Source organism: Rhinoderma darwinii, chromosome 2 (assembly GCF_050947455.1).
Source record: "Rhinoderma darwinii isolate aRhiDar2 chromosome 2, aRhiDar2.hap1, whole genome shotgun sequence".
NCBI classification, from domain to species: domain Eukaryota; kingdom Metazoa; phylum Chordata; class Amphibia; order Anura; family Rhinodermatidae; genus Rhinoderma; species Rhinoderma darwinii.
Genome location: NC_134688.1, coordinates 409,052,607 through 409,080,074, shown reverse-complemented (window position 1 = coordinate 409,080,074; position 27,468 = coordinate 409,052,607). Strand labels below are relative to the sequence as shown.

Here is a 27,468-nt window from a genome sequence, read left to right as displayed (position 1 = left end):
GTAATAACAATTTGTGCCAGTATTTACCTCTGTATTTTAATATGTTTGCATGAATACGTAATAAAAATTATTTCAGGCATTCTATGTGGTTGTCAGTCACATATAAGAGTACCATGTGTGTCACTTATATAAAAATGGTTTCACTCTATGTTGTGCATGAACATTTTTCATACAATATATATTGTTATTTCAGAACTTCAACCTCTCTTCTCCAGTCCTGACTTTAGTAAGATCTCTTCCAAGTCAGTGAAGCTTACACATGTAAGGCACAAGGCTGTCCTGGAACTGAATGAAGACGGAATGGAAAATGCACCAAAAGTGGACTCCGGCACTCGCCACCATTTCCCACTGGAGTTCCACCTGGACCACCCATTCCTGTTTGTTCTCCGTTCTGATAGCAACGGCGCTCTTCTGTTCATTGGCAAAGTAATGAATCCCAAAGATGTTTCTCGTTAAGCACCTTGTACTCCATTGTTTTCTTTTACCGTTACAGAGCTTTAATAATTAAATTTACAATGAATTCTATATGTTGTTAATATCGAAGGGGACTATTCTCGTCCTCTTATGCCAAAGAAAACGTTTATTTCAAATTCCAGGTTAGGAAAATCTACCCCAGGTTTTTTGTAATTTTTCTATAAATCTGCATACAAATATAAACAAGGTACAATAATATGAGTACTAGATGTTCACTTCAAAAATCATCACTTTCTCATGTTGAAATATATGCTTTAGTTATAGTGAACCTTCACCTTTTATCATCATGACACTTTTAGGTCTAAACTTATTTGCGGATTCATTTCTTAATATATTTTTATAGCGGTCGAAGCTCTGTTTTTTCTGATACAGAGGTCCGAATCCCCTGACAGATTTGAAAGATAACATTCTAGACAACTTCAGCCCCCACTAGAGGGAGCTCAGGAGCTTACTGTGTTGATGTCAATGTATAACAGTATGCAGAGAGAGCCTAAGCTCCCTGTTGTGGAGTCTGCAGGCAGCTAGAATGTTATCTTTTAAATCTATGTCAATGCAGAAGATTCGGTGCTCTGTATCTGAGAAACTGAGCTCCGACAGCTATAAAGATGTATTAAAAAAGCATAAAATTGTGAACTTAATTAGAATTTAAAAAAACTGTATTCAAGGCCAGATATTTAGAGATATTAAGTGTCTATGCCATGAGTGTAGAACTCCATTTACACAATGAATGTGTACATTACACGTCAGTGGTTGTTTTCAAACAATACAGTGAAACATCCCTACTGAGAATATTGCATAGGTACTGGAATCTGAGTGTAATTGCTGATTTCTATGCATGACATTATAAAAGGGGTTTATTTCTGTTAACTTTGAGGGTCAAACATGGACAAATAAGGGTTTTGAAACACATGTGCCTATTGAATATAAAAAAAAAGAAATAAGTTCCTCTGACATTTTTTAAAATGCTAAAAGGGGTGGTCTCACCGAGACCGGACCCCTCCTCAATGAGGCGCCGTGGAGAGCAGCTGAGTATCAGTGACCTCCTGCTCTGGTGGAAATGGACCGTCCATACGTTACATAGATGGCTAGCCATTTGAATGTCTGCTATGTAAAACTACGTTTTACCTGCAGAGACTTCCCCTGATAACAGATGATTGCCGGGAATTTTACTAGCTGGTCTCACGGCGATCTCTTGATCGGCAGACTAGCTTTATTTCAAGAAGGGGATGTCAATGTAAGACAATCGTTTTAAGCACAAACATTTGATCTCGTGTATGGCAGTGATCTGTGTAGATGCGCAAAAGTACTGGATCAGGTTTTTAACTGGATCCTAATGAAGTCTGAGACACTATGATAAACACGTCAAGTTTATAGTCTTATTTTTCACCATGACTGTATTCTGCAACAATAATGACCATGCTGTCTCGGCCACTCAAAAAGTATTAGGCTGGATTCACACGAGCATGTTCGGTCCGTAAAGGACGGAACGTATTTTGGCCGCAAATCCAGGACCGAACACACTGCAGGGAGCCGGGCGCCTAGCATTATAGTTATGTACGATGCTAGGAGTCCCTGCCTCGCTGCAGGACAACTGTCCCGTACTATAATCATGTTTTCAGTACGGGACAGTAGTTCCACGGAGCATCGTACATAACTATGATGCTAGGAACCCGGCTCCCTGCAGTGTGTTCGGTCCGGGATTTGCGGTCAAAATACGTTCCGTCCTTCACAGACGTAACATGCTGGTGTGAATCCAGCCTTATAGGTGGGCTAGGTATTTTTCCAGACAGTTATTTCCCCTGTACAAAGCAAGGCAAAAACAAGTGTTCTTCGGAAATGGGTGAGAGGGTCTGTATTTACATGAGACTTTTCTATTATTTCTCCGTTTATTTTGCTGTGATTTTTGTAATTGTGAAAAACGGTCATTTTTGTAAAAAAAACACCATCATTTTGGTGCGATACAGAATATTGCATCAAACAAAATGTCAATGCGCCACGAGAGTCCCTGATGAATTTTACCCCTCCCCTCTTCTTATTTAGTGACACTATTTCCCCCAAAAACTTATTCCATGAAAGAATAATATCCATTTGCTTCCCAAGAAATCTTGGCTGGTGTTTTGGTATATACTGTTCAGGATCCAGCTGGACTCTTACCCTCTGCTATATGCGAACACGATCTAATGTAATAAAGAGGCCTTTTACTTATTCCTCAGGAATCATGTTTATCGTCTCATTGCGTCACTAGAAAATTAACCCAGTCATGGAGTTATTCAGTTTATAAAAATAATTCATGCAAAGGGAATAGCAACATCCACAGAATGTGTAACAAGTCCAATTAGTCGAGAACGTTCCCTTAGCAGTTGCTTCACAAAGATACATTAATTGCAAGTGTGTCCTGGGACTTTATAAGTGCTGACAGAAGAAATCATAGAAAATGACCGCTTTTTTGTGAACTACGTGAATTACAAGACAAGTCAAAAGCTTTAGGTAGTCCATTTGTGTCCAAGGAATTATTTCTCCCATACACTCATCCCAGGAAGTTCCAACAGACATGTCCTCATTTCTTGCAGTTCTTGCACCATGTTATTTTCGGGACCATAGTACACTGACAGAATGTCCTGCGCTCTCAGAATAGTACCCATAGCATCATCTACTTCACGTCTATAAAATAGGATGTGTATACAGACTTTACACTTGATTGACAATACACTCAATATATTAAAAGACCACACCAACAGATCATGCTACTGTTAAATCAATAAATATGGCACCAACTTACCCATTGAATAAAATTTGAGCCAGTTTGAAAAGTTCCTGACCAAGTTCTATACTGGATGGACCATAATGTTGGCTCACAAGGTGAATACTTTTTTTAAGGTGCCCTGCTGCTGCAGCCCAGTCACCTGCAAAGCATAGTATAGTTACAGGGAGATTTGAAAGTTGGAGATCGTATTCACTTATTCCTAAAATAAAATCTCACAGGCACAAAAAAAAAAAAAAAAAAGTACCTTTTGAGGCTTCAGCCTGAGCCATCTGATCAAAGACTTCTCCAAACAGCATATGATTCGGAGAGAGAAATTCCTTGCCTTCTGATAAACATGACATCAGCTTCCCGATCGCTACATCTGAAGATGATAAAATGATGTTTGGCAGAACTGGTGTAGATGGACTGGCACCGAAAAAGAATACTTTTATGTATATGTTCCTGTCTCTCAAATCCTTTTTGCTCTGACAATCACTAATCCATGAATGTAAAATGTCCTAAGGTCTTGTCATTCCTGGTCACTGAAACATTTTTTTAGTTGAAGGATGGAATCTAATGTATTATTTCTTTACATTTTACACAGCACCAAATACATTGTTTGGGTATGTTCACAGAGTTTTTTTGCAGGCAGAAAAATCTACCTCAAAATTCCTTCAGGAATTTTGAGGCAGATTTTGACCTGCCTGCACTTTCTTTGCCGCTCATGGGAAAAAAAACGCTTCCGTCTCCCATTGAAATCAATGGGAGGCAATTTAGGCAGGATTGTGGCACTGTTTCCGATGCGGTTTCCACGTCAAATATAGCGCCAAAAAACTCTGTGTGAACCAGCCCCTAACGGGATGCTCCAGGGAAAACAGTTACACTTTGTTATACCTAGTTCAGCGCTTCAAGGGGAGGTGCATGAGTTCTAGGTTTCATTTTTTTAAAAAATTGAGTCCTGCAGCGCACCCTTAACCCCTTCCCGACATTTGCCGTACATGTACGTCATGGAAAGCATTGACTTCCCGGAAAAAGCCGTACATGTACGTCAAATGTTTGGCACCGGCTCAGAAACTGAGTCGGTGCCATCATCACCGGATCTCAGCTGTATCTTACAGCTGACATCCGACTGTAACGGCGGGGACCGAAATTAGCTTCGATCCCCGCCATTAACCCCTTAAGTGCAGCGCTCAAATGCGATCGCTGCACTTAAGGTGTTTGCAGCTCATCGGAGCCCCAGCAATGAAATTGCCGGGGTTCCGGTGGCTGCAATGGCAACCGGAGGCCTAATACTGGCCTCCCGGTCTGCCTAGCACCGAAGCCGGTCAAGATCCGCCCGGCGGCGGAGCCTGATCGGCTTCCGTAGCTGCCGGCAAGATGGCGCCGGGTCAGGAGCTGATCCGGCGTCATCAGCAGTGGATGTCAGCTGTACTGTACAGCTGACATCCACCTGTAACGGCAGGAACAGGAGCTAGCTCCGATCCCTGCCATTAACCCCTTCGATGCAGCAATCGAAAGCGATTGCTGCATCGTAGCGGTTACTAGCAGATCGCCAGCCCTGACAGGCACTGGCGACTGCTGTTATGGCAACAGGAGACACAATGGTCTCCTGCTCTGCCATTACGGAAGCAGATTTAGGCCCCGCCGGGAGGCGAAGCCTAATCGGCTTGCTGTCAGTGAATGACTGACAGATCTAATACATTGCACTACATAGGTAGTGCAATGTATTAGAAAAAAAAAAAATCTGACCGTTGGACCTTCAAGTCCCCTAGTGGGACTTGAAGAAAAGTGTAAAAAAAGTATAAAAAAGTGTAAAAAAAAGTGCAAAAAATAAAAGTTTGAAAACAATAAAAGTTTCAAGTAATGAAATAAAACACAATCCCCCTTTTACTCTTATCAAGTCCTTTATTATTGAAAAATAATAATAAACCATATGTATTTGGTATCGCTGCGACCGTAACGACCTGAGGTATCAAAATATTGTATTATTTATTGCACGCGGTGAACAGCGTAAAAAAACCCGTAAAAAACGTTACCAGAGTTTCTGTTTTTTAGTCACTTTGCCCTACAAATATTAGAATAAAAAGTGATCAAAAAGTCGCACGTATCCAAAAATGGTACCTATAAAAACTATAGCTCGTCCCGCAAAAAACAAGCCCTCATACACCTCCGTCGACAAAAAAATTAAAACGTTATGGTTCTCACAACTTGGCGACAGAAAAAAAATACATTCTTTTTACAAAAGTAATTTTATTGTGAAAAAAGTTGTAAAACATAAAAAAATGCTATAAATTAGGTATCGCCAGAATCGTACTGACCCGCAGAATAAAGTTAACATGTAATTTATAACGCATGGTGAACGCTGTATAAAAAAAACGAAAAAAGCTGTGCCAGAATTGCGTTTTTTTGTTTACCTGGCATCCCAAAAAATAGGATAAAAGGTGATCAAAAAGTCGCATGTACCCCAAAATGGTACCAATAATAACTACAGCTCATCCCGCAACAAACCAGCCCTCATACCGCTACGTCTATGAAAAATAAAATTAGTTATGGCTCCAATAAGTCAGTAAATAAAAAAATATGCAGTTGTGCCCGAGGGGAACATTTCTTCAGTTTGAAGAGGCGATTTATCAAGGACCTAAAATTAGGGAACCAGGAAAGGGAGGGCCCAAACATATCCGCTGGAAGCGACGGTGCCCGTATTATACCAGGACAACACTTTCCCAGCAAGATTCCTCAAACTACAAAGGTGCGGAGTGTGGACCAAAAGGGGGATAAGAAATGACACCATTTATCAGTGCGACACTGGCCTGTGCGGAAAGGATTGCTTCACAGCGTAACACACATCTATGGATTATTATTTTTTTTCATACCACCTGACTATGCCCCTTATATACTCCGCCCCGCTTACATGTACCCCCACATTATAAAACACCAGCAATACTCAAACAAATTTAGTACCAAGCAAAATCCGCTCTCCAAAAGCCAAATGGTGCTCCCTCGGCTCTGAACCCTACAGCGTGCCCAAACAGCAGTTTCCTTCAACATATATTGCATCGTCATACCCGGGAGAACCCTTTTAACAATTTTTGGGGTGTGTGTCTCCAGTGTCATAAGCTTGGCATGACATATTTGCCACTGAATGGCATATCTAGGGAAAAATATAAATTTTTAATTTGCACCATCCGCAGCGCATTCATTTATGGAAAAGACCTGTGGGGTGAAAATCCTCACTACACCTCTTAATAAATGCCTTGAGGGGTGCAGTTTCCATAATGGGGTCACTTCTCAGGGGTTTCTTTTTATTATTTCACATCTGAGCCTCTGCAGTTGTGAACCAATACTTTGTAAATCGCCAAATTAGGCCTCCACTCCGCATGGTACTCTTCACTCCTGAGCCCTGTCATATGTCCAGGCAAAAGATTAGGGCCACATGTAGGGTGTTTCTAAAACCGGGAAACACCGCATAATAATTAGAGGGCTGTCTTGTTATGGTGGCACAAGCCGGGCACCACATATTGGCATATCTATGGAAGAAAATCCCATTTTCACTCTGCAACATCGAGTGAACACTAATTTCTACAAAACACCTGCAGGGTTAAAATGCTTACTACACCCCTTGGTAAATGCATTGAGGGGTGTCGTTTCCAAAATGGGGTCACTTCTGGGGGGTTTCCACTGTTTTGGGTCCACAGGCGCCCAGAAACCAATCCAGCAACATCTGCACTCCAAATGGCGGTCCTTTCCTTCTGAGCCCTGCCGTTTGCCCAAACAGCAGTTTATGACCACATATGGGGTATTGCCGTTCTCGGGAGAAATTGCTTTACAAATTTTGGGTTCTTTTTTTCCTTTATTTGTTGAGAAAATGAAAAAATTTGCGCTAAAGCTACGTCTTATTGAAGAAAAAGGACTGTTTTTATTTTCACTGCCTAATTCTAATAAATTCTATGAAACGTCTGTGGGGTCAAAATGCTTACTACACCCCTAGATGAATTCCTCAAGAGGTGTAGTTTCCTAAATGGAGTCCCTTTTTGGGCGTTTTCATTGTTTTGTCCCCTCAGGGGCTTTGCAAATGTGACCTGGCCTCCGCAAACCATTCCTGCTAAATGTGATCTCAAAAAGCCAAATAGTGCGGTTTCCCTTCTAAGCCCTGCCGTGTGTCCAAACAGCCGTTTATTACCACATGTGGGGTATTGTTTTACTCGGGAGAAATTGCTTTACAAATTTTGTGGTGCTTTTTCTCCTTCAGTCTTTCTGGAAATGAGAAAAAATTAGCTAAACCTAGATTTTTTTTGAAAAAATGTCGATTATTATTTTCAGGGCCTACTTCCAATATTTTCTGCAAAAAAACTGTGGGGTCAAATCGCTCACTATACCCCTAGATAATTTCCTCAATGGGTGTAGTCTCCAAAATGGGGTCACTTGTGGGGGGTTTCCACTGTTTTGTCCCCTCAGGGGCTTCGTAAATGTGACATGGCCTCCGCAAACCATTCCTGCTAAATGTGGACTCCAAAAGCCAAATGGCGCTCTTTCCCTTCTAAGCCCTGCCGTGTGTCCAAACAGCCGTTTATTACCACATGTGGGGTATTGTTTTACTCGGGAGAAATTGCTTTACAAATTTTGTGGTGCTTTTTCTCCTTCAGTCCTTCTGGAAATGAGAAAAAATTAGCTAAACCTAGATTTTTTTTGAAAAAATGTCGATTATTATTTTCAGGGCCTACTTCCAATATTTTCTGCAAAAAAACTGTGGGGTCAAATCGCTCACTATACCCCTAGATAATTTCCTCAATGGGTGTAGTCTCCGAAATGGGGTCACTTGTGGGGGGTTTCCACTGTTTTGTCCCCTCAGGGGCTTCGTAAATGTGACATTGCCTCCGCAAACCATTCCTGCTAAATGTGAACTCCAAAAGCCAAACGGCGCTCTTTCCCTTCTAAGCCCTGCCGTGTGTCCAAATATCCATTTATTACCACATGTGAGGTATTGTTTTACTCGGGAGAAATTGCTTTACAAATTTTGCGATGCTTTTTCTCCTTTAGTCCTTGTGGAAATGAGAAAAAAAATCGCTAAACCTACATTTTCTTTGAAGAAATGTTGATTTTAATTTTCACGTCCTACTTCCAATAATTTCTGTAAAAAACCTGTGTGGTCAAAATGCTCACTATACCTCTAGATAATTTCCTTGAGGTGTCTAGTTTCCCAGATGGGGTCACTTTTGGGGGATTTTCACTGTTTTGGCACCGCAAGAGCCCTTCAAACCTGACATGGTGCCTAAAATATATTCTAACAAAAATAAGGCCCCAAAATCCACTAGGTGCTCCTTTGCTTCTGAGGCCGGTGCTTCATTCCAGTAGCACGCTACGGCCACATGTGGGATATTTCCTAAAACTGCAGAAACTGGGCAACAAATATTGAGTTGCATTTCTCTGGTAAAACCTTCTGTGTTATAAAAAAAATTGTATTAAAAAGTTATTTCTGCAAAAAAATATGACATTTGTAAATTTCACCTCTACTTTGCTTTAATTCCTGTGAAATGTGTAAAGGGTTAAGACATTTTCTAAATGCTGTTTTGAATACTTTGAGGGTATGTTCACACGGCCTATTTACGGACGTAAATCGGGCGTTTTTGCCCCGAATTACGCCCGAAAATAGCGCCTCAATAGCGCTGACAAACATCTGCCCATTGAAAGCAATGGGCAGACGTTTGTCTGTTCACACGAGGCGTATATTTACGCGCCGCTGTCAAATGACGGCGCGCAAATAGACGCCCGCGTCAAAGAAGTGACCTGTCACTTCTTTGGCCGTAATTGGAGCCGCTATTCATTGACTCCAATGAATAGCAGCGCTAATTACGGCCGTAATTGACGCGGCGTTCAAGCGCCCGCACATGCCGGTACGGCTGAAATTACGGGGATGTTTTCAGGCTGAAACATCCCCGTAATTTCAGCCGTTACGGACCCCCGCCGTGTGAACATACCCTGAGGGGTGAAGTTTTTAAAATGGGGTGACTTTTTGGGGGTTTCTAATATATAAGGCCCTAAAATCCACTTCACAACTGAACTGGCCCCTGTAAAAATAGCCTTTTGAAATTTTATTGAAAATGTGAGAAATTGCTGCTAAAGTTCTAAGCCTTGTGAGGTCATAGAAAAATAAAAGGATGTTCAAAAAACGATGCCAATTTAAAGTAGACATATGGGGGATGTTAATTAGCAACAATTTTGTGTGGTATAACTGCCTGTCTTACAAGCAGATACATTTAAATTGAGAAAAATGCTAATTTTTGCAATTTTTCACTATATTTTCGTGTTTTTCACAATTAAATACTGAATGTATCGACCAAATTTTACCACTATCTTAAAGTCCAATGTGTCACGAGAAAACAATCTCAGAATCGCCCGGATAGGTGAAAGCATTTCAACGTTATTACCACATAAAGTGAAACATGTCAGATTTGAAAAATGAGGCTCTGTCAGGAAGGTCAAAAGTGGCTAAAGAGGGAAGGGGTTAAACCATGCACTAGGAATAACAGTGTATCAGTTTTCTTCCTGGAGTGTCCCTTTAAGTTTAGCTTAAACTTGTGTTGATTCTGTCCTTATTTTATTTCTCCACCCAAAATCCAGTTTAATGTGTATAATGCCATTCTCACAGATCCCTCATTAAATGGTCTTTGAAGTGGACCTGTCACAGATTATACAACACTAAGGCCGGATTCACACGAGCGTGTTCGGTCCGTGATATACAGTCCGTATGTCGGCCGGGCTCCAAGCATCATAGTTCTCTATAACGCTAGGTGTTCCTGCCTCTCCGCGGAACTACTGTCCCATACTGAAAACATAATTACAGTACGGGACAGTTGTCCCGCAGCGAGGCGGTGACACCTAGCGTCATAGATAACTATGATGCTAGGAGCCCGGCTTCTTTTTTCCTGTGTTTGGTCCGGGAAATGCGGGACATACAGACCGTATATAACGGACCGAACACGCTCGTGCGAATCCGCCCTAACTTCTAATGGATAAGGCAAGATAAATATTTTTTTATTTAAAATGTACAAACCAGCAGACAGACAATGGGTATGATTACGCAAAAAGTGTTCTGCATCTTGCTTATTCAAAAGACGGAAACTGTTCCTGACCACTTTTGAATGCTTGGCACGGTCTCAGAGGCAGTTTTTTAGAGAAATCTTCCTGGAGAATATACAAGGAAGCTCAGAGGCAGTGCACATGCGCAGAATGCCATGGCCTCTCTCATATCACTCTGCAGAACGACCCTTTCCTGGATAGCTCCGTGCTTCCAGACATGTACTAATATCATGTGCTATCATACAGTCACCTAAATGGTTGTTCTGCAGTTGTTCCTGAGCCTTATGGACCGCATGCTGAAGATTCCGCAGACGCAGCATAATTTCATCGCTTTTCAGCCGATGTGCACAGGATTCATTGACACAATGTAGCTCATCTTCACCCTTAGAGAGAAAAATCGTGTACATCATGTATACATCACCACCTCAAATTCTATATTCCTGCTGTTCATACACATAAGAATCACCTTTAGCAACGAATGGCACTTTGGACAACAGAAATCACAGATGGTTTTATCGGTTAACCTCTGCTCTTGGGTACAAGCCTCACACTGGCAGGCAAAAAAATACTGATCCTTCAGCAACTTTTGCCTTTTTTCAAAGTTCATTCGTAATTTGTGCGGCCCTAAAAGACATCGAAGAAAAGAAATAGAATATGTATTGATACCACCTCACAATACTGGTTATGGTGTATTTATCCGAGATAGTCACGCGAAGGGCGGATTCCCACAATAGGTGCTAATAACCTCCTTGTCTTTTAAAACAGCAATGAATTTTAAATAAAGTTCTTTTTTTGCTATTGTTACAGCATATTAAAGTTTCCAAATTACTGGTGAAAGATTAAGGCCTCATGCACACGACCGTGTTTTTGCGTCCGCAATTCCCCCACAAATCCACGGGAGAATTGCGGACCCATTCATTTCTATGGGCCCATACACACTATCCGTGTTTTCACGGGTCTCCGCATGTCCGCAAATCCGTGCCGCAGAAACTCGGGACATGTCTTATTACGGGCCGCAAATTCGATGCGGACATGCCAATAGAAGTCAATGGGCCGTGGAAATTGCGGATACACCTCCGTGTGTCATCCGCAGTTTGCGGATTTGCGGAAGTGTTGCTAGGCGACGACCGGGAATGAGTTCTGTCGTCATCCTGTTTTACCTCTTTTTTTTTTTTTCATCCGCATTTTGCGGATTACTTACGGATGAACTGCGGATTACATACGGATGAACTGCGGAGGACATTTCACGGAACACGGTCCTGGAATTTGCGGACCAGAAAAACACTACGGTCGTGTGCATGAGGCCTAACACAAATAGTTGTTAGGTTTATCAAATATAATCTACTAGAGTGAAACATACCATAGCAGTGGAGCACTTCTTCTCCTTTTCTGATTGGTCTGCTGGATCTGACCATGACATATCTGCCCTGGAATGACACGCTGGTATTTGGGTCACAAGAATGATTTAGCAGGCTCAGGACAGGGAACAGTGCTGTGGCTAGACGTGAACTCTTGCTGCTCTCTACCAGCGAGGTCGTAAACTCTGTAAACATGAACGATTTGGTCAAAAAGTTAAAACAAAAAAAAAAGTAAAAATAAGCATATAAAAAGGAACATTACACTAAAGCACAGTATAGACAAATCTGGACTGATAAAATCTTATGTTCATGGACATCTAATACTCTGTTCACATCACGCGCTCTGAAAACGACCTTAGGACGCAGATACAACTGAACTGCCTCACCATCAGTTCCCTGACCCACAATTCATCGCTTATTCTGTGATGCAGGCGGCCTATCTACACAGGGGCACTATCTAGAGGAGGGCTGCGTGTGGCATGATCTACTGGGGGCAGATAAGCCTCGGATTTCTGCTGCAAATCCATGGGTCGGATTTGCTGACCCGTGTAAACATAGCCTTACTGTTGGTGTTCAGCTCGGACCTGCATGTGCCGGAAGACCCAGGTAAATAGACCTTTACGAAAAGTAGTTGATTACCCCTGGTCTAGATTATGGCTTTTCAATCTTTTTCTATAGGCGCTTTACCATTGGTCATGGTCCATGCCAACTTAAAAAAAAAAAAATATTACCTCAATTTATCGTAAAAGCATTAAAATAAGCACAAAAAGAATTAGCTATGTTGCTTAATCATGGATTGTGCAGCTAAGGACTGTGCGTGCAGCTAAGGCTTCGTTCACATCTGCTTTCTTGTTTTTCGTTTCTCTGTTCCATCATAGGAGCAGAATAACAAAAAACGGATCAGTTGCACCAACAGCGAATGACAGAAATCCATTGACTTTAATGTGTCCATCATTGTGTCTGTCGTTTTGGGTTTCCGTCGTTGTGTCCATTGTTTTATCTGACAAAATTGCGCAGCATGTTGCGCTATTTGATCCATCATTTTAACCACGTCTGCCATGGAGGCTTCTAACGAAGCCTTCGGCGCAGATGTGAACCAACCCTTATAATCACTTGTCAAAACTGCCTCCCCAGCTGCACCTTACCAGTAAGGCCCCTCACAATTTGAGAAGTAGTGGTGTAGATTTTCAACATTTCTTTATAAAAAAACATGAAAAGCTATTTAGGACACAGATGCAAATCAAAATATTTGAACACTCTGCCACCTCATACGATTTAAAAAAAACAACTGCTAAACCAGATCCTCCATTGTAACACTGTGCATCCCGGAAACTAGCGCAGGCACACTGTTAAAACGGAGGATGCAGAGTGACGTGCCTAGTCACATGCTCCTCCATATTTGACCATATTATAGACGGGAGCCGCGACCGTAAGGAAGATACTGCGATCAAAACAAGGGGGCGTGGCTTACGACCGCAGGAATTTTTCTTAAAGTGACCAACCCCTTTAATGGTAGTTATGAGTTAAAGGGAATGTTCAGTTTAGAAAACCCATGTTTAACTACCATTTTAGGGATTTCTGAGTTAACTAAAGGTGATCTTCTGTTCAGGATCCTCAACTATTAGCGGCTACAAAGAGCTTCCCTCTTATAGAGGACCCAGCATGTGCGTGCATTACACAGACAGTCCATTGCTTTCAATGAGAACTGTAAAATGCTTAATTTCCCCTGTGGTGGCGCTGCAAGGGAATTTAACACTTGATGTCTGGTCCCCCTACAGATTACAGCTGATCACTGGGGGTTCCAGCTGCTGGACAGACTGTGTTCGGTTTATCGTTGGGACCATTCTAACAAAAAGCGGACAATTCCCTACCTAAGTGTAGATGATACCAAAATGTTTTAATGTGGTCTAATTTTCCAACTAGAGCAGGCAGGGTGGAGTGATTGGTTGTATTTCAGTAGTCCTGCTCAGTTATTTTTTTAGGAAAATAAAAAATAATGATTACCTTCATATTCTTCATGGATAACAGTCACAGCCTGGGCATTACAGTGGAGTTGAAGCATGTGAAGAAGTATTGAAGAACCAAGGATCTGCATTAAATGGGATTCATCTTCCTGTGACACAGAATCTTCAGTAGGTAGCCACGTTCCCATGCTCCTCAGCAGATCAATGTTCAGTCTCTTGCACAATGCTGCACTAGTAAGCGCACAGAGAAATTTGTGCTCCCCTTTGTGACGTTCATTGTGTGACAAAAGACTGAATAAAGATTTATAGTCACTGGAATATGGCGGAGTAGATTCTCCATCTACAGCACAGGACTGAACCTTATCTGACTTCTGATGTGATACGAGTTTTGAAATTTGCCTGTAACCGGTCAGCAGGACTGTCCTCAGTGCCGTGTGGCAAAAAACACCAAAAGCAAGAAGAAGGCCACCCAATGGACATTCCACATAGTGATAATTTTTCCAGGCCTGATCCATGCACTTACTATTACAATATCTGGCCAAACTGCAGTGCGGACAGGGTAGGGGGGCTGACAATCTCTGTAGGCAGTGGTGACAATAAAGGTCACAGTTGGAAATGGTAACATCCCATGTGTTTTTCTTTGTGCTTGGCTTTCTGTCAGGGATTAATACAGTCACATAAGCTTCTTCACATATCAAGAGCTCACCATGCCCTATATCCTCTGAAGCCACCAAGTGGCGCCCTTTGGAAGTGCTAGACTTTAGTGTCAGGGAGCTAGATGCATTGGTCAGCTGAGGATTCCCCGTCTGTTCCTGCGGTTTCTCATTTACAACACGCTTTGTTTTAGTCCTATGGGATTTCGTGTTAGAAATGTCACACTGCTCCAGTTTTTGCAAACAATTTGCTTCTCGCTGAAGAATTTTGTGTTGTAGTCGCTCGGGATAGCCATGCTTATGTGCACGATTAATGTCCTCCAGACATGCCTAATCCATAAAAACAAGAGAACACTCAATCTGAGACTGGTTTCACCTTCACATTAAGGCTAAGTTCAAAACTCAAACATTTTCGCGGCAAAAAACGCATTTTGATTGCGACATTAAAACCCAACCTGATGGTTTTACAGTGTTCATCCTATATTACAGGGCTAAAGTAGATTAATCTACAAAAGGCAATCAGTAGTTATAACTATTGTCCATAAGACAAAGCACATTGTTGTTTTCAAGACCTTAACCCCTTAATGACACGCCTAAATGAGCCAATTTCTTACGTTTTTCCATCGTCGCATTCCAAGAGCTATAACTTTTTTTATTTTTGCGTCGACATAGCTGTGTAAGGTCTTGTTTTTTTGCAAGACAAGTTGTATTTTTTTAATATCACCATTTTGTGAACATATAATTTATTGATGAACTTTTATTAACTTTTTTGGGGGGGTAATGGATAAAAACCCATACATTTCGCCACACTTTCTTGAGTCTTAGATTTACGCCGTTTACTGTGTGGCATAAATAACATAATAACTTTATTCAGTGGATCATTACGATTCTGGCGATACCAAATTTATATAGGTTTTATATGTTTTACTACTTGTACACAGTAAAAACACTTTTTTTTCTAAAATTCTTAGTTTTTGTGTCGCCATGTTTTAAGAGCCATAATTGTTTTATTTTTACGCCGATGCAGTTGTATGAGGGCTTGTTTTTTTGCGGGACGACTTCTAGCTTTTATTGGTAACATTTTGGAGTAAATGCGACTTTTTATCACATTTTTTTGAAGGCAGGATTAACAGAAAACAGCAATTCTGGCATTTTTTTTTTTTTTAAAGCGTTCACCTTGCATTAGATAACGTAGTAGCTTTATAGGTGGGGTCGTTACGGACGCAGCGATACCAAATATGTGTAATGTTTTAATATTTTTACATATTAAAGTATTTTATAAGCGAAAAAGTGGGGTTTTCATGTTTTTTTATTTGGGATTTTTATTTATTTATTATTAACTTTATTAAACTTTTTGATAACTTTATTTTTAGTCCCACTAGGGGACTTCACTATGCGATCTTCTGATCGCTTTTATAATACACTGCAATACTTCTGTATTGCAGTGTATTATTGCCTGTCTGTGTAAAACTGACAGGCACCTGCTAGGTCATGCCTCAGGCATGGCCTAGCAGGCATCCACTACAGGCAGACCTGGGAGCCTTTGTTAGGCCCCTGGCTGCCATAAAAGCCATCGGCACCCTGCGATTGCAGGGTGCTGATGGAGTGAGAGAGGGAGCATTCTCCCTCCAAAACCACTTGGATGCGGCGCTCGCTATTGAGCGCCGCATCTAAGGGGTTAAACGGGTGAGATCGATGTTGAAATCGATCCTGCCCATTAGAGCAGGTGCCCGGCTGGCTTTAGACCTCCCAACACCTGCTTTAGCCGACACAGGGCACCCGTGCCGGGCTTACGTCGCAGCGCCGTGAAAAGGCGTCGCTCTGGCATAAGTACCCTTAACGGCCACCGTGAAAAGGCGTATTGACAGTCGTTAAGGGGTTAAAGCATAACTAAACTTTAAAAAAAACTTTTGACATGTCATAGGTTTTGATCGGTGGGGGTCCGAGCACTAAGACCTCAACCAATCGATAAAATGGAGCGTTAGGAGCGCTTGGGTGAGCACTGTGCCGCTTAGTTTCTGATCGGCTTTCCTCGGAGTGGTGTACGGGCTCAATAGAAAGTCTATGAGTCTGTACAACGCTAGCTCGGCTTTCCGAGGAAAGCTGATCAGAAACTAAGTGGTACAGCGCTCACCAGAGAACTTTCTGCCACTAAAGTTTAGTTGGGTGGGAATGATTGGGGGAAGTAATCTTCCCTATAGAGGAAAGCAACAATGTTTAGCAGGTCTGTGCCCTACATACTATGAGTATTGCATAGGGAAATAGTGGGAACAGGTGCTCTTTAAAGGAAATCTCAATTTTTGCACAACATAACACAGTGTGTATATCTGCACACAATGTTGAATATCTTATAGCTTATTTTGCACTGTAAGCGGTTTTATTCTCTGTTCACACAGAAAGAGGACTAAATTCCAAATTCTGCTGGCTTCCTATTACCAGATAGCAGTGCATTGTGGGAGTTATACAGTTGGAGCTAAGCTGTAAAGAATATGTAATATAGCTCAAAATCAGGACACGTAAAGAAATGGATTTAGAAAGTACTCAACTTTCTAGGTAGATTTAACTGTGAAATTTTGTTCACAAGTAGCGTTAAAGCATGTTATCTACAAATCTATCAGAAGACGTCATATTAATGTTGTGGCTTAAACTAATATTCCCGAGTAGGTGTTTATCCAGTACAAAGCAAAGCCTTAATAAAGATAAAGTTATTCATGGATGTATTTTAAGTTATAATGATATGATGAGAATACAGGTTCAATGTATATGTCTCACGAGGTCAGGAGAAAAAAAAAGTGTTTTTAGCTTTACAATAGAACACAGCAAGGACTTCTGAAACCTCACGATATTTAAAGTGCTCAGTTCCATCACATATGCACACATGAAAGAAATGAATTCTCGTTCCTAGATAGTTGGCAATTCATTTCCATGATATGTAAATACCGTCAGTTTAAAGAAGACCTTGATGTGTTCCAAAGTACTTGTGTAAAGGTTTCCTTTTAGCCCTTCTCACCCTAACCTTGCTACCTAGTTTTACAATAATAGTTATAAAATGATATAATGATGCTGGAAGACACAGTGATTCTGTAGAATTAAAGGGGTTATCCACAGGATAGGTCACCAGTATAAGATCGGTGGGGGTACGACTCCCAGACCCCGAACAGATCAGCTCTTCCGGCTGCCTTTGGGCACCGGAAGCTATGCAGTGGTCGTGACGGAAGCAGAAGGCTCCCGGTCACAGTATAGCGGCTGTACTGGGTTACACTGTGGGGTCAGAGCTTTCTGCTTCCGACACCAACCACTGCATAATATCTGATCGGTGTGTATGATCCGGGTTGTCGGATCCCCCCCGATCATATACAGTTGACCTATCCCGTGGATAGGTCATCAGTATAAAGAACAGCCCCAAACCTAGACAACCCCTTTAAGCAGAACAGAAAATCTAACTTCCAAGAAAATGCCACCAGCTGTTGGTGAATGTTGTACTGTTAACGCCTAACTCCACTGAGCCAGTGTGGCGCAAACCTCTGCATGTTGTACCTGCTGTTCTTTGCAATCTTTCTAATGGAAAAAGTGGCAAAGAATGTTGGTAAATTAGTCCCACCCTGTCCACTTGTCAACTTAATTTAAAAATGACGCATGTGTCAGAAAACTTTGAGAATGGGCTTCATAAACATGGTGTTTGGCTGAACGCCTATTATATTAAAAAAGTGGCGTAATTGCATTGATAAATCTCCCAGAAGTTTTTGACACTAGTATGACATCCTATCCCTATGTCACACAACCACTTTATTCTTTCTATCTAAACCTTCATCCCTACCTTCTTCAGAGACCGTCTTCCTAGCCTATGCAACAACCAGGCAGCAACATATAGTCAGGAAATCAATGAAATCTTTAAAGAGACTCTGTCACCACATTATAAGTGACCTCTCTCCTAGATAAGGAGATGGGCGCTGTAATGTAGGTGACAGTAATGCTTTTTATTAAAAAAAACGATCTATTTTTACTACTTTATTAGCGTTTTTAGATTTATGCTAATGAGTTGCTTAATGCCGAAGTGGGCGTATTTTTACTTTAGACCAAGTGGGTGTTGTACAGAGGAGTGTATGACGCTGACCAATCAGTGTCATGCACTCCTCTCCATTCATTTACTCAGCGCATAGGGATCCTGTTAGATCCTTATGTGCTGTCTTATACTAACACATTAAGGCCTCATGCACACGACCGTAGCCGTGTGCACGGCCGTGATTTTCGGGTCGGCCGGCTGCGGACTGTCAGCGGTCTGTCAGCCGCAGGCCGCCCGCAAATCGCAGGACATGCACATGGCCGCCGCCATTGTTTTCAATGAGCCCGGACCGCAAAACCGGGCCGTAATAAGACATGCCTGTTCTTTCTGCGGTCCGGGCTCCCGGGCCGTGCAAGGACCGCAAAAACTACGGTCGTGTGCATGGTCCCATAGAAAAGAATGGGGCCGCAATTCTCCCGTGGATTTTCGGGGGAATTGCGGCCGCAAAAACACGGTCGTGTGCATGGGGCCTAACAATACTGAAGTGTTTAGACAGTGAATAGACATTCCACGGAATGTCTATTCACAATACTCTGTCTGTGGTAGTTACAGCAGAGGAAGCGTGATCTCGTTGTAACCTGTCATTTAAAGCGTAATCTCGCATTAAGCAACTCATTAGCATAAATCTAAAAATAGATTGTTTTTTTTAAAATAAAAAGCATTACTGTCACCTACATTATGGCGCCGATCTCCTTATGTAGGAGAGAGGGCACTTATAATGTGGTGAAAGAGCCTCTTTAAATAAAGGAGGCATCAGAACAGGCAGTAGGAAGGATTTGGTTGGTAAATGAAGAGCAGAATATCGTTATCGATTTTATTGTTATTACATTACAAAAATGTGGTTTTGAGAATGGAATTAGGCTTTAATCACAAATTGCAGGATAAGTGAAGAAGAGGCGATTTAATGGTCTAGTTTGTCATGGGAACTGCGCCTTTAAGATGAAAAGGTCTTTGGAAAAATAATTCAATTACCATGCTACCTGCGGCTTGTGAACAAGCTATTTATATTCTTCTAAGTCTTGATGATTAAAAAAAATAGTTAGAGCGCTGAAAGCCTCGGCTGGAGAAATGACAGATGAATAAGGGAGACATCACAGTGTACAACAGCGGGTGTGTGAGAGGAAATAAGAAAAATGACAGGGCTCAGAAAATCTGAAATCTACAGCATATGATTCACTAAAATGATGATTTACATTGAAATGTAAGGACAAACCTCCAGAATGACAGTCGAGATATAAACAATACTCACAGAGTAATGGCCAAGGTGAAAAAAAACTGCTGATCGATTGGCAAAGCACACCGCAATCACCTCAGTGCCAGGGATGCCATGTGAGATAGCCTGCAGGAAAGGCATGGTAGTATGAACAACAGGTAGAATATTGATAACAAAAGACGATCAGCATCCAATGTATACTTGTTGCTATAACATTAGTTTGTATTGTTGTTTCACATAGCTCATAAACGAAATGAAGAAAAAGTGCAAGTGCAAGATCTGGTACTAGTATACTTGAAGCTGCATTTTCTTTAGCATTTATATGGACAGGTATGAATAGCTTCATAGTGCTACAGCCACAGGTTTAGAAATTCACTTCTCGTAGGTCATTTTCTTAACTTAGGCTTTGAAGAGCCATCGTTGATATCTAGAAAAATGTGACCGAAAGTATACTTCACGTTTCAAAATAAATTTACAAGCAGGCACTCCTTATGAAATAAGAGGCATACGGCAGTAAATTATGGGCCCATAGACTTGATATAGAAGGAACTTCATGACATGGGTCTCCATTGCCGAACAGATGCATGACAGCCTTACATCTTCAAGACATTGCCAAGCGTTGGATGGAGTGGTGTAAAGCACGCTGCCACTGGAGCAATGGAAACATGTTCTGTGAAGTGACTCGTCTGATGCACGAGTCTGGGTTTGGCAAATGCCGAAGAACGTTACCTGCCTGACTGCATTGTGCTAACTATATTGCCTCTATACAGTACTGTGTAAAAGTTTTAGGCAGTTGTGGAAAAAGCTGCAAAGTAAGCATGCTTTTAAAAATAGAAGTATTTGTTTTTTTTTATCAATTAACAAGATACAAAGTGAATGAACGGAAGAGAAATCTAAATCAAATCGATATTTGGTGTGACCACCCTTTGCCTTCAAAACAGCAAAACGTTTTGAATGAAAAGGGTGGTCACACCAAATATTGATTTGATTTAGAGTTATTTTCTGTTCATTCACTTTGCATTTTGTTAACTGATTAAAAGAAAACCTATTAACACTTTTATTTTTAAAAGCATTCTTACTATGCAGCATTGTAATGTCCACAGCCGCGGACTGTCGTGCTTACCTTTCCCGTAGGGAGCATGAGCTCGCGCCCGGCCTTGAAGGGCCAGTACAAACACATGAGGAAAATCTGTAATTAGCCCATGATCACCCTGGACTATAAAAAGGGCTCTGCCCTTTCATTCATTGCCTGAGCATTGTTGTGTTTACCCGTGTTAGTCTTTCAAATGGTCCTTTAGTGTCATCCTGTTCCCAGTGTTCCCGTACCTGCTACCTGTATCCCATACCATTGTTCCTGTGCCTTAGAAAGTTGGAGTCGTGTTGTGCCACCGGTCACACCTGCTGTGTTACACCAACGCCTGGTGTCTGCTGCCAAGGTCCCATCTGAGCCTAGCCGTTACTACTGTCTAAAGTGCTACAGGTACCCTTGTGCTTGGACTATATAGACATTGACTTGGTACACTGTTTGGCCAGCTGCTATCCCGCTACAGCGGTATGGCCGAGTGGGTCCACAAACCCACAGATCGTGACAGTACGCTCAAGCCATGGACCCCGCTGGCCGACCCAAGACCTTGACGACATCACAAGCCATGCAGACGGATGTGCTAGTCTGCCAATTACAATGTAGATCAAATCTGAGGCACTCTGCAGGTTGTCTGGGTGCTGTAGGTAGGGTTCCCACCCCATATATATTTTGAAAGATAAACTCAAGCACTCCTTCAGATAAAATATGAAAAAAGCTGATTTATTTGACTAAGGCAATATTTTGAGAAAAAGTAAAGTTTCGGCCACAATCCGGGTTTTGTCAAACTCTATTGCCGCTGGTCAATAGAAAAAAATCCTTGGAGAAATAACGCTGTGGAGAAAGGTAGCTAGTACCATGGGTATGCGTATGGTCATTAACACAGAGTAGGGCTGTTTTTTGCCAAATTTGAATCTTGATTTTCTTTCGTTTTTTTTCCGCAAGTGCCGAGCGTGCACTCTGGGCGAGATTACATTATAGTGTCTGAAGTGTGAGAAGGCCCCTGTGCAGTACCGGTCTCACCATGGGGTTTTAATAAATGACAGTAAAAAAAAAAAAAGAATCCATTCAAAACTGATCAAGTGTAGTTTTTCATGTGCATTTTGCATCAGTGTCTCCAAATTCTCATCCATTTCCTGTCCGTCTGTCTGTTTTTCATGGCCGTATAGTGACATAGTGCCCACATGTAGTGACATAGTGCCACAGTGCCCACATGTAGGGACATAGTGCCAGAGTGCACACATGTAGTGACATAGTGCCAGAGCGCCCACATGTAGTGACATAGTGCCCACATGTAGTGACATAGTGCCACAGTGCCCACATGTAGTGACATAGTGCCACCCCCCCCCCACCCCTATATAGTGCCACACACCCTTGCAGATAGCATCCATGTAAACCGCAGCATAACCCCCACTCCCTTGTAGATAGCAACCCCACGTGCAGGTCTCACCCCCACCCCCCTTGTAGATAGCAGTACAACACCCACTCACTTGCAGATCGCACCCACCCCTCTTCCATGTACATTGCACCACTGTAGCTGCCACTAGGAGCTGACTCAACGGCCACAGGTTGCCGACGCTTTGGCCGGGGATTCAGCTCCTAGTAGGAGCTACTATGGTGCGATCAGAAAGGGGGGGGGGGGGTGGTGCGATCTGCAAGGGGGTCGAGGTGGTGCGATCTGCAAGGAAGGTGGTATCGCTATACGCGAGGAGTCTCTGCTTCCCCGCGAAACTGCTGTTCCGTATGGGAAGCAGAGACAGATTGGGGCGGACCAGGCAGTGACGAGGCAGAGCTTCCTCCTGCAGCACGGCGCCACTGAAGAATTGATTCAACGATTCTGTTAAAAAACAGAATCGTGTGAGTCATTGAGGGCGAATTAATCTGATTAATCGCCCAGCCCTAACACAGAGGTTCACTTACTTTTTATACCTGCACTATGGATACTCAATAAAAGACATGAACAGTACAACTGTTTGTGTGTTATTAGTTTAGTTAGATTGTGTCTATATATAATTGGGACTCAAATAACAATCAGACCATATTCTATTAATAATCAATGCAGAAATCCAACTAATTCCAAGGTAAGGGTTCACTTATTAAAGAGGTTCTGTCACCACATTATAAGTGCCCTATCTTGTACATGATGGCGCTCTAATGTAGATTACAGCAGTGGTTTTATTTAGAAAAACAATAATTTTTGACGGAGTTATGACCTATATTAGGTTTATGCTAATGAGTTTCTTAATGGACAACTGGGCGTGTTTTACTATATGACCAAGTGGGCGTTGTACAGAGGAGTGTATGACACTGACCAATCAGTGACCAATTAGCGTCATACACTTCTCTCCATTCATTTACACAGCACATAGCGATATAGCTATATCGCTATGTGCATCCACATAAACACACTATAACATTACTGCAGTGTCCTGACAATGAATATACATTACCTCCAGCCAGGACGTGATGTCTATTCAGAATCCTGACACTTTGCTAACACAATCCCGACACTACAGCACAGCAAGCATAATCTCGCGAGATTACGCTGTAAACCGTCATTGTCGGGATTGTGTTAGCAAAGTGTCAGGATTCTGAATAGACATCACGTCCTGGCTGGAGGTAATGTATATTCATTGTCAGGACACTGCAGTAACATTAGTGTTTGTGTATGTGTCTGCACATAGTGATATAGCTATATCGCTATGTGCTGTATAAATGAATGGGGAGAAGTGTATGATGCTGATTGGTCAGCGTCACACACTCCTCTGTACAACGCCTACTTGGCCAAAAAGTAAAGCACGCCAAGTTGTCCATTAAGAAAGTCATTAGCATAAAGCTAAAATAGGTCATAATTCCGTCAAAACTGATCGTTTTTCTAAATAAAAAACACTGCTGTAATCTACATTACAGCGCCGATCACAACATGTACAAGATAGGGCACTTATAATGTGGTGACAGAGCCTCTTTAAACTATATGTATACGAGCCCGATCAAATGTGAAAAGGACATTCTTTTGGCATCTGTCAGGTGAATGGGGCCCTATGGATCGCTTGATGTATATGCTGGAAGCATTCCTGGCAAACGCAGTGTAAATAGCGCTGTATTCCTCCGCATGTTGATAAATCTGTCACACGCTGCATTATCCTCAGACTGGCGCACCACTCAGATAGCGCACCAGTCCTTTAAAGTGCTCACAAATTGACAAACTCAGGACTGCTACACGGTCAAACTCAGCTCAGCTGACAAGGAGGCCAATAAGAACTTTTATTCCCAGTAGATTCCTTGCTCTATTATTGGATAGATAGCTCCAATTTCAGAAAGGGAGCAATTCTGATAACAGATCTATGTATTGGGGAAATACTGTACTGCATATGCAATTTCCTAAAATATAAACGTAGCTTCACTACGGATAATAACACTTTAAATTCAACCTTTTAGTTTACCGATTAATTTGTCTTTCCAAACAGATTGCACTAAAGAGGACTGTTGAATGCAATGGCATAAATGGCATCATGCGGTTTGGCATAAAAGGACTTAACATATAAGCAAAAGGGGGATTTCACCTTTCCCAAATCACTGCCACTTGTACCTTGGAATATAGAACTGCTGCAGCTGTGTACTGTTTTCTTCCAAACCTCTTATTTCCCTCTTCTTTGTAGAACAGCACAGCACGAGGTTCTTTCCCGACACTTAGATCGCTGCACAGCCTCTCAAATACCTCCTCTTCTTCCTGCCTGCGGAGAGAAATTAAAGACAGGTGCTTGTACTGTGTGCATACTCCTGCTCCGCTCCTCGCTACTTGCAAGCCCAATCCCCTCTGCTTGACTTTGACATAAGTATTACCATTCATCCATCTACAACAAAGACTTGTTCTTCATGCGATCTAAAGCCATCCCTCCCCACTGTGCACTTAATAGGTAAGAACACATTATAGTCTTAATTCAATACATAGCTGATCTCATTCTTGATCTATCAGTAACAAATGCCTCTGTAAGAAATGTACTGACCCGTAAGAGTCAACCTCTATTACAGAATAGATTGCTGATTCTTTATCCAACAGGTCAGCGATTCTGTAGTGGTGAAATAAAACGCATGGTAACTAGGAAGATGAATTAGTAGAACTTGTATCTTCTATTGGCTGTACATTTCTGCCAGTGTGGTAACCCCATTACATATCAGACGCAGAACTAGCCAGCCCTCAAATGCAGCACAGCTGTAAGTCTCCTTCATGTCAGCGACACAGAATTGTGGTCCCAAATAGCGAATAAAAACTCTGGAAGACCTGTTATGTATGGAGCAAATCTACAAGAGGTGTGATTACAACTGGCACCGACACTGCCAACCCTTCCCCTTCCATCGAGGACATAGGGATCTACTGATGAGGACCAATAGGAGGTATTGTAATGATAGGGGAAAGGAAACGGACAAGCGAGCCCTAATCTACCCGCCACTCTGTCCCTGCCTACTTGCAACGACCCGCCCTAGGCGACGGGGTACAACTGGGCGGCGGTCCCTACGCTCAGTAAGTGCACGAGACAAACAGACAAGGGTACACAAAGCTAAGGGAAATGGGGCAGTTGCCCACGGCAACACCGTGAGCAACAAGAGAGGTGAATGAGCCGAGTCAAACCAGGAGTGTACGAGGTACCAAACGCAGAGCAGGAGAGTAGTCAGTAAGCCAGGGTCACTATGGAGCAGGATCAAATAGTCAGGAGCTGTAGCTGGGCCAGGAAACCACACGAGAAGAATCACAAGCAAAGGAGGAACAGGAAAGGCAGGCATAAATAGACAGAGGGCGGGAGCTAGCTGAGTCTGGCCAGGCTGCGATAGGCTCTCCCACTCCTAAGCCTGCCAGCCTGAGTGGTGGAAGCTGGAGTCAGTCTCAGAGACATACACTCAGGTGCCGACTGATTACCTATGGGCGTTAACCCCGAAGCTGTGCCTGGCAGATCCTTTACAGGTATACTGGGAAGTTTGACGTCTATCCAAAAATTTAATTAAAAGGGAATTTCTCCCCAGGATACTCCCTGTTTAAGGTTATATTATTTACTCCCCGTTTAAGGTTATATTAAGACTGTGCATGGTTGTTGTGATAATTGTAAGGCAGCTTGTAACCAGGGCACCATGTGGCAGGTAACTAAAGCCCATTGCCAGAGACGGGTCAAGCATCACTCAAGCTATATTCTTACTCAGCTCAGTTGGCTCAGTAAAGAGGACTAAAGTGAGGCAGAAAAATCAAAGTACTCTTTATACACTATATGGCAAAAGTGTTGACACTGCTGCTACTTATTGAGTTCAAGTGTTTCAGTTTGCTTAATTTTATGCACCTCTCTGCAATCTCTGGTAGTAATATGGGTCGTATTGAAAAACTCAGTGACGTTAAATGTGGCACTGTCATAGAATGCCACAGTTGCCACAAGTCAGTTTATGAAATTTCGGATCTGCTAGATCTGTAGGTGCTATTATTATGTAGGGTAAGCATCTAGGAGTAACAGCAGCTCAGCCGTGAAGCGGTAGACCACCCAAACTCACAGAGCAGGCCACCAATGTGCTGAAGTGTGTGGTGTGTAAAAATCTCTTCTTTTCTGTTACATCACACACTATAGAGTTCCAGTAGAGACATAAGCGCAAGAACTGTGGGCCGGGCTCTTCATGAAATGGGTTTTCATGGTCGATTACTACGCGCAATGCCAACCGTGGTCTGGTGTGGTGTAAAGCATGCCACCTCTGGACTCTGAAACGTGTTCTCTGGAGTAATAAGTAATGTATCACTATCTGGCAGTCTGGATAATCTTAGTTTGGAAGATGCCAAGAGAACAATATCTACCATAATGCCTTGTGTAAAATTTGGTGGAAAAGGAATAATGGCCTGGGGCTGTTTTTCAGGGTTTGGGCTAGACCCCCTTATTTCAAATGAAGAGTAATATTAATGCTATAGCATACAAAGACAATTTAGATAATTGTATTCTTTCAATTTTGTTCCAACAGTTTAGGGAAAGCCCTCGTGTTCCAGCATGAGTGTAGCCTAGTACACAAAGCGACATCCATACAGATATGGTTAGATGAGTTTGGTGTGGAAGAGCTTCAGTGGCTGCACAGACTCCTGACCTCAACCCTATCAATCATCTTTGAGATGAATTAGAATGCTGATTGCGAGTGAGACCTTCTTGTCCAATATCAGTATCTGACCTCACAAATGCTCTTTTGGCTGAATGGGCACAAATTCCCACAGACACACTCCAAAATCTTGTGGAAAGTCTTCCCAGAAGAGTAAAGGCAGTTATAGCTGCAAAAGGGGGACCAGCTCCATATTAACGCCCATGGTTTTGGAATAAGATGTCCAATAAGCTTATATAGGTGTGATGTCGGGTGTCCATACTTTTGGCCAGATTGTATACGTTATGTTAAGTTAGGGAGAGTGTCCCCTATACAGTGGTCCCTCAAATTAGAATACTAATATGTTCGGGGACAACCATTGTAAGTTGAAACCATAACTCCATTGAAAACGAAAAAAAATAAAAAAAGAACATAACTAATACAGTTACATAGTTAGTACGGCTGAAAAAAGACACATGTCCATCAAGTTCAACCAAGGGAAAAAGCAAGTTAAAGCAAGTCCTTACATATAAAAGTCAGAAATAGCTGCTGGGCAATGTAAATCACTTTCTATGTAGAAGACAAGAGCTTCTTCTGTACAGTACCCAGTGTACCAGAAAAATAAAATCAGCCATCACCTGGTGCCCAGTAATACAGGGGTTTTACCATTGAAATGTCCATGCGGATTGGCTGGATCTTTCAGCCAATCACGTGCCTCTGAAAGGCAGGGTCTGTGGCATTGTATG

The 27,468-nt window shown here is 42.2% G+C and overlaps 2 protein-coding genes across 2 annotated transcripts in view; one reads left to right on the top strand and one right to left on the bottom strand.

Annotated features, from left to right (window-relative positions):
- SERPINF1 (serpin family F member 1) overlaps positions 1-2,690 on the top strand; it is a 58,523-nt gene extending 55,833 nt beyond the window's left edge. The window contains exon 8 of the mRNA XM_075854169.1: positions 194-2,690. Within this exon, the coding sequence (XP_075710284.1) occupies positions 194-456 (263 nt within the window). The 3' untranslated portion in view covers positions 457-2,690. The remainder of the gene's footprint in view (positions 1-193) is intronic.
- Positions 2,691-2,735: 45 nt separating this feature from the next.
- Positions 2,736-27,468, bottom strand: part of SMYD4 (SET and MYND domain containing 4) — a 34,974-nt gene continuing 10,241 nt past the window's right edge. Inside the window, exons 3-11 of the mRNA XM_075854167.1 lie at positions 24,216-24,360; positions 19,582-19,671; positions 13,657-14,599; positions 11,655-11,837; positions 10,761-10,918; positions 10,545-10,677; positions 3,483-3,599; positions 3,254-3,377; positions 2,736-3,135 (exon numbers count right to left, since the gene is read on the bottom strand). Coding sequence (XP_075710282.1) covers positions 2,985-3,135; positions 3,254-3,377; positions 3,483-3,599; positions 10,545-10,677; positions 10,761-10,918; positions 11,655-11,837; positions 13,657-14,599; positions 19,582-19,671; positions 24,216-24,360 — 2,044 coding nt within the window. The 3' untranslated portion in view covers positions 2,736-2,984. The remainder of the gene's footprint in view (positions 3,136-3,253; positions 3,378-3,482; positions 3,600-10,544; positions 10,678-10,760; positions 10,919-11,654; positions 11,838-13,656; positions 14,600-19,581; positions 19,672-24,215; positions 24,361-27,468) is intronic.